Here is a 7,905-nt window from a genome sequence, read left to right as displayed (position 1 = left end):
CCATGGATAATTATGAACATTCAATATGTAAATTATGTATTTTAAACTCGAATCCACCTTATTTCACATAATAATTTGCAAATTGAATTTGATATATAAAAGAAATTTCACCTAAAACTTGTTTTTAGCGGCAAAAATGTAATCTAGTGGGCTTGGGCCGGAAAACTTGTTTGAAAAGGAGAAATAATATTGGCAAATTATGCTGTGGACCCAGGTCCACCTTGCAAGGTGGACCTGGGTCCAAAACTACGTCATTTTTGTCTTTTTTTTTTTTTTTTTTTTTTTTTAAATTAGTAAACATATTGTTGAATATAGAGTTGTCCAAAAATGTGTGAATGTAGAGGTTTCAAAGTGTGAATGTAGAGTATAGAAATCATGAATGTAGATTTATGATTGTGTGAGTGTAGAGTTGCCCAGAAATGTGTGAATGTGGATGTTTCAAATTGTGAATATGGAGTATAGAAATCGTGAATGTAGAGTTATGCATGTGTGAATCTGTAATAGAGTTAAGAAGTTCTAGCGACTTGTAGCCTATAATGTGTGAATGTGGAGTTCTCAAGTTGTGAATATGGAGTATAGGACATGTGAATATAGAGTTTTGAATGTGTGAATGCATAACAGGGGTAATATATTTACCAAACATATAATCTGTGTGAAGGTAGAGTTTACAAAATGTGAATGTAGAGTATAGTGCATGTGAATGTAGAGTATAGTGCAAGGTGGACCTGGGTCCACGGCATACCAACCCAATAATATTTTGTTGGGTATAAAACTCCGTATTTCACTTCATTTCTCCCGCCTAAATTCTCCATCTTCCGCCAGATCTGCAGTGGTTTACAACTTCAAACCCCAAGCATTAATCGAACAGGTACTCTCTATCCCCCTATGCATTTTTATTTGGATTCACAACAAAATTGTTTATTGAAGTTGGTTTCGTATCCACATTTCTTCCAATTTTTCACAAACTTGAACTTGCACAATATTTCTGAACTGCCTATAGAGATGACAATTCAAACACAATGTTGGGGAGTTTCCCTTCCAAATCTGTGTTTTTGTTTCAAGATTCTGCAATATTAGGTATTTAGGTTTCAATATTAAATTTCTGCAATATTAGTTTTCTCTATTTAATTTATGAATCCCTCTATTAATTTCTGCAAGCAAAGGTTACTCATGGTGGTTCCAGAACTGCAGCATTTCCATTCTTTTCTAAACTCATTGGAGAGCAATTATATTATATTGATGAAGAAGATATAGAAGTATGTCATATTGTGGCTTGTGATGTGTATTGAGTGTATATACCATTGTACAGTTTACAATATTCAGAGATTTCACTATATCTTATGAGTTCTTAGAGATTTCAATAGCTCTCTAAGGCTAATATAATTTCTTGAGTCATTTAAACAGACTGATGATGATTACCTTAATGAAGGAAAAGGCCAGTAAAAAGATGTCGGTTCAACTGCATCAACTGCTTATTATTTAAAAAAAACGGGGCGGGAATGGGATGGGGATATTTCTGAGCTGCTTGACACAATGCATCGAAGTTGTTTGATGAAATGCCAGAGCTTTTATATCTTCTTTTTTCTACGTGTGATTTTTTTTAGAGCATTGATCTTACACACTGATTAATGGTGTAGTTGTATGCTGATTTTGTGTCTGAAGGTTTAGCAGTGATCCTTGAAACCAATGAAGTTCAAGGCGTATCTCACGGATAACGGGGTGAACCTCTTAGAGAAGAGGTTTCTACCTGCCCTTGAAAAGATGGGGAAGATCTGCCATCTCTATCTCACGCGAGACCATGCTTTTTTCCTTCACAATCTCCTTAACGGCGATGGCATCCATTCAATTGCCCAGTTTCGTAAAGAAGCGTTGTTTGATGATTACCGGATCTCCAGCCAAAATGAAGACCGGATTGCATTTGCCATTGATCTTTCCCTCCTTCAGCGTGCTCTTCGCAGTATCATCAGTATCTACACTGAGTTCTCTGGCAACCATGATGGCAATCCTGGTGGAAATGCCCCTAACCGCCTTCAAATCAAGCTGGTGAAGAAGCTTCCTCCCCATTCCCAACAAGCTATGCCCTTTCTCACTTTTGAGACCAAAGGCTATAAGTCTGCTGTTATTCAAGATGTCCCCATCTCTAAGCCTTTGTCCAGGAGCGATGTGCTTGAACTACAAACGGCCCTCGATGTAGCTCAAGATTTACCCCCAACTCTCGTTCAGGTCCCGGACATGAATCAGTTGCAGAACTTTGTTGACAGAATGAAGCATGTTGGGGATGTGCTGGGTGTCTCCATAAGCAAATATGGGGATCTCCACCTGCAGATTTCCACGGCTTTGATTACTCTCGGTGCTGAGTTTCGGAAGCTCCTGGTTATTGGCGAGCAAGCGCCCGTTCCAAGCTGGGACCAAGACTTGACAGCCCAATCTCGAACAAGAATGGCAGTTGAGAAGGGCGATGCCATGACAGTACACGTGAGCGTAAAGCATTTCTTCAAGAGTCTTCAGTGTCACTTGGCTAAGCCTGATTGTGCTTTCTATGGAGTTTCTCCTCAAAGTGCTTGCTTGACTGTGATTTTTCAGTTCTTCATTCCAGGTTCGCGGCAAACAGATAAATCCATTAGTCTGCACTGTCGCCTCCCTGTTCTTGACCCTGGATCCAATTAACATTACATGAGTTGATCACATTGTCTATCATTGCCCATCAACCAACAGAGGTGCTTTGATTCTTCCTATGTTGATCACGTTGAGTATTGTATTCAGTGTCATTACAATGTTGACATGATGTTATTTATCCAACAGACAATGGTTATAGGCTAGTAAAGATATTATTTCCTGCGTATCAGAGTCAAAAATCTACTCTGCAATATCATGAATGTATACCTTGTATTGTGGACTTTGGTTTAAAATAATTTTCAAATTATGTCTTTGTAATTGACATATTTTGTACCTATAATTAACAGTTTATATATTTGCAGTTTATATATTTGTAAATAACATACACGTGTCTCTAGTTAACATGTTATGTGTTTTAAATTTATTTACAGACACGTAAACTATTAACTGTAGGTACAAAATATGTCAACTACAAACACATAATTTTTGGACCAAAATCCATAATGCAAGACAGACCCTATAGTTTCATGCTATAACAATTGCATTGCTACTACTTAAGACAGGAAAAAGTAGAAAAATCTGAAGCTGCAAATTGATCCATAGCCATACAACTTGGTACATATATTCACATGGCACAAAACAAAGTACTAGTATGCTAAGAAATTACAGTAGTGAGAATTGTGTTAAGGAACAGAAAATGGGAAAAGAAAGAAATTGCACTCCTTATCAAGTTTGCTTGCTTGACTTGATGTAGGCCTACAATCAGGTTTAGTATGTGAGAATTTACTTATCCCCACCACCAAACATACCCATCATATCCTTGGCAGAACCCATTTGTTTCATCAAGCTTTGTAAGCCACCCATGCCACCTATCTGTTTCAACATCTGTGGGGGAAGAACTTTGCTCATGTGCTGTGCATTCATATTTCGGGATAAGGCGCTCATATCTCCTTTCTTTGGAATTTTAAGTCCCTTCATCTTGCTCCATATCTTCGCAAGTCGCTTGTACTCTTCCATCATTTCCATCACTTCGTGCACCAGACGACCAGATCCCCTTGCTATCCGCATGATGCGTGATTCAGTCATAAGCTTTGGGTTTGTACTGTCCAATTCTGCAATATATGTATGTGTGATAAAATTCAGAAAAACAGACTAGTTGTATAAGACTGAACCCTCATGGTATACCGTATACATAACAAACTAAACATCAGTGTATAACCCAATTACCTTCATTGGTCATCGAATCCATAATTGTCATATAACGTTTAATTTTTGCTTGGCTTTCCTTCTCCCGGCCTTTTGGCATTAATTCTTGACTAAATCCTGGAAGCATAGAGAACACCTGAACCACAAAATGAAAGGTTCAAGCCAGAAAGGAATACTGGTCATGTTGTTTATTGATTTATTGTGAAGTAAAATGTGGATGTCAATATGTGTAACAGAAAAAGCTCGAGCAGGAGGAAGAAAAATGTTCAATCGTGGATAGAATAACCCTAGACCTAATGCCCACCCACACAATCAGCAAATATAAGAGGTAAGTAGCAAACCTGGCCAATAGGACCCATTTTAAGTATATTTTGGAATTGTTCATACATAATCCTCAAGGTAAAATTTCCCTCAGAGAGCTTTTGGAGAAGCTCAGGCTGTTGATCCATAGGAACAACCTCATGAATTTTGTCCATGAACCCAGACCAATCACCCATGCCTAACAGAAGAAGGGACAATTATAGAAGTATCAGAAACAGCCAAAAGCCAATCAAAACAAAGAAATTTCCTGAGGAGATACACACCCAGAAGTCGGCTGACAAATGGCTTAACATCAAAAACTTCAAATTCATCCATGTGTTCTCCAGTACCAATAAAGATAACAGGACTTTTTGTTGCAGCAACTCTGCACATGAACAGATTAAATTTTCATAATGCCATAATAACAATTTTCAAATAAAAATATTTATCCAAATATATTGTAATTTTACTGCTTATGAAACTTACGCACTAAGAGCACCACCTCCCTTTGCGTGGCCATCCATTTTAGTAACTATTACAGCTCCAACTGCAACACTTTGTTTGAATGCTTGAGCTTGATCAAAAGCAGCTTGACCAATACTGCTATCCATTACAAATATCACAAGATCCGGTTTCTGAAAACCCAGTGTAAAGGTGAGACTATACCAATATAGTAATTACATCCTAAGCATATTTGCACATACCGTTGCTTCAGATACTTGACGCATCTCTTCAAAGAGAGCAGCTTCTTGTTTGTGGCGCCCACTGGTGTCAACAATTATGAGATCACAATTTTCCTTCTTGAATCTTTCAACACCTTCCACTGCTATCTTTACAGGGTCAGACTCGGTGTAGCTGTTGCAGAAATATAACATGTACATTAGGTGACAAGAAACCAATTATTCCAGGAAAATACTAATACAAAATATGTATATAGATGGCGCGTGGTATAAATGTATAACGCTGACCCAGATTCTGTACCATATGTTTGCCAGATAAGTATGTAGTCTTAGTTGCTCTTAAATCTACTTATTTGGCAACCCCATGAAAAAGAAAGTTTAAATCAGTTTTCATTTTTGAGAAAAATAAGCTTTGAGACTATCCAGCCTCTTTAATGATATACTTCCCATATAAAATAGATAGCCTATGAAACAAATAACTAAATAATTTTTCAGTTGATCCTGCCTCTTAAATAATATACTTTCCACATAAAATAGGTAGCCTACTTATTCTGTCACGACTTTGAGTCCAAAATCACATCTTTGCCAAAACATCTTAATCAAAGCGTGTTGATATTAAGAACATCCAACATTTAACTAGATTAAGAGTAGAGTTATGCCCCATGATTTAGATGGAAGAATCATTTCAACAGAACAGCTCCTCTGAGCTTCTAGAATTTTCAAGAAAGAAAAATCATAATTTTGGAAAATAGAAAAATAATAGTTTGATTGAAAAAATATACACCTCCCATAAAAAGGTATTTTAGCTTTGGTTGCATTCTGCTTCAGTTGATCAAAAGCACCAGCTCTGAATGTATCTGCACAAACTAGAGCCGGTTTCCAGCCCTTCCTTTGGTGGTAGTAGGCATATTTTGTACATGTTGTTGTTTTCCCAGAACCTGTGACATAATAAAATCCAAAATAATAAGAGGGAAAAAGGAAGGGGGGAAAATGAGGCTATTCATTTGATAAATTCAACATTAAGCCAAATGACATGGCACACATATCCTGTGCTCATCCTAGCTCATAAGAGTTCTTACAAAATCCAAAAGATTATTTCCCTTGCAAAATAGAAAAAACTATTAGCCCAAAATGGAAAGTGATTACTTGCCTTGCAAACCTACAAACATGACAACACTAGTCTTCCCTTTCTTTGGTGTGAATGATGGTTTTCCAGGATCCAAAATCTTGCAAAGCTCATTAAATACAGCCTAAAACAAATAAGAAACAGCATCACTGTAGAGCATGCAAACAAAAATTGACATGTAAGACCTTCATCAGGAGGCAGCAGCTATGAGGAACATCAACTCTGGTTTGCAATATAGGATAGAAACATAAAAGCAGTCAATTTTCTTACATTTACACCTGCTGACCTGCTCATGTTGGTTACACACTTACACTTGAAAGTTGAAACTACAAATAAAGCTAAAACATGCATTTATCACATTCATATTATTTTGTAAGACACATGTTCGAGAGGAATATATAATAAAGACTTTCCATATAGCCATCTTTTCAACTATCATGACATTTTGGTAGTTCACTTGACAGTAAAAATTGACTTAAGGGACTGACTACCACATCACACAAGCACTTGCAGCCAAGAACTTGCTGTGGAGACTATTTGCCACTATATTATAGTTCAAATGATCTCTTCATCATCTCTCATTTTTACATTCTGTCGTCTTCCTTGTTTCATAGTCCAAGCACAGCAAAACAAGAACTTGGTTTCCATTGGGATGTTGAACAATGGAATCAGCAAGTAGCTTTAATGAATCATACGTACTAGCTATTACCTTCAGGACAACAAAATTTACAATTATACCAAATAATCACTCTCAAAACCAAAAACACAACCAACCGAGAAAACCTTAGCTTACGTTTTATCCTTTTCTCTTACTAAATATTTTCCACTTTATCCTTTACAAAAGTATCCACAAATTCCCTGATGAACAGGGAAATTGTTGTGTTAAATTCACTCCCCTAAGTCCTCAAATTCTCACATTTGAACAATTTAAAACCCAATATTTAAGGGAAAATTGAATTTCAAAGCAGCTAATGTTATGATGGACACATTCAAAAAGCAATAAATGATAGTATTCAAACTTTGTGCAGGAGTGGAGGAAGAAGTAAGTAACGGACCTGCTGGATGATCTTACGCTTGTTGTGTCCGGCGGCGAGGTCGTCAAGGTTGACGATCCGCTTGATGTTGGTCTGCATATCGCGGACGAGCTTGAACTGAACATCGGCCTGGAGAAGCGCGCGAGTGATCTCGTTGAGGCAATCGTTGAGAACCTTCTCGTCGATGATGGTGGCATTGCTCATCTGCTGGAGAGCACGCGAAATGCTCCCTCCTAACTGCGCCAACACCATCTTGATTGACGAATGCTGAAATTCAGAATCGGAGGAGGATGATGAGATCGAGAAATTTATGTCCCTGCCCGCCGGCGATCAGGATGCAATATCTCCAGCCTCCGGCGCCCTGCCAATTAATTAAAGTGCACTACGCTATCCCGTGGCGAGGACGAGAGAATTGGATTGAAGAATTTCTGGTTAGCGTTTAGCCCAGATTATGGCCAATGCAGCCCATAAGCCCAATTATTGCTCACGCCTCATTTCACTTCCTAAGGACTAAGCTTGTAGCTCTCTCTCTCTCTCACTCCCTTGCAGTTGCAGCCTTAGGCCTTAGCTTGCTTTGCCTCTCACTTGATCCACGACGCCACTGATGCTAGAAATAGTGTTTATCTTCTACCTCCATTGCAGTGGCCTGTACAAAAAGGTCACCAAATTCTTCTTATCAAGGTTATATTTCTGATTTAGTAATGTGAAGTTTCTGTGTGAGACCTCCTTATACGCTATCTATTGTAATGGTACTAAAACCAATGTTGCAAAAATTCCTTTTAGAGATGGATTAATTTAAATTGACACCTAAGACATGATCGGTTGTCCAGCGTATTACCATAATCGATGTTTTAGGTGGTCGTTTAGGCGCAAGCCCAGACAACTTAGGCACAGACTAGGACACTAGGTCGTCCAGATTAGTTATTATTCATTTCTTTTTTTG

General features: G+C 37.9%; 2 protein-coding genes across 2 annotated transcripts; one reads left to right on the top strand and one right to left on the bottom strand.

Moving 5' to 3' along the window:
- Positions 1–754: 754 nt before the first annotated feature.
- LOC115997330 lies at positions 755–2,934 on the top strand. The gene is made up of 2 exons (XM_031236874.1): positions 755–868; positions 1,663–2,934. The coding sequence occupies exon 2, from the start codon at positions 1,687–1,689 to the stop codon at positions 2,665–2,667; it is 981 nt and encodes a 326-aa protein (XP_031092734.1). The 5' UTR covers positions 755–868; positions 1,663–1,686; the 3' UTR covers positions 2,668–2,934.
- A 252-nt stretch (positions 2,935–3,186) lies between these two features.
- On the bottom strand, positions 3,187–7,660 carry LOC115997401 (signal recognition particle 54 kDa protein 2). Its single transcript, XM_031236946.1, has 9 exons — positions 6,984–7,660; positions 5,953–6,052; positions 5,587–5,740; positions 4,827–4,977; positions 4,609–4,757; positions 4,407–4,507; positions 4,164–4,321; positions 3,844–3,958; positions 3,187–3,728 (listed from the first exon to the last, which is right to left on the bottom strand). The coding sequence occupies exons 1-9, from the start codon at positions 7,212–7,214 to the stop codon at positions 3,400–3,402; spliced, it is 1,488 nt and encodes a 495-aa protein (XP_031092806.1). The 5' UTR covers positions 7,215–7,660; the 3' UTR covers positions 3,187–3,399.
- Positions 7,661–7,905: the final 245 nt, after the last annotated feature.

Source organism: Ipomoea triloba, chromosome 11 (assembly GCF_003576645.1).
Source record: "Ipomoea triloba cultivar NCNSP0323 chromosome 11, ASM357664v1".
Classification (NCBI taxonomy): Eukaryota; Viridiplantae; Streptophyta; class Magnoliopsida; order Solanales; family Convolvulaceae; genus Ipomoea; species Ipomoea triloba.
The sequence above is the reverse complement of the archived record's forward strand: the minus strand, read 5'-3'. Positions and strand labels throughout refer to the sequence as shown.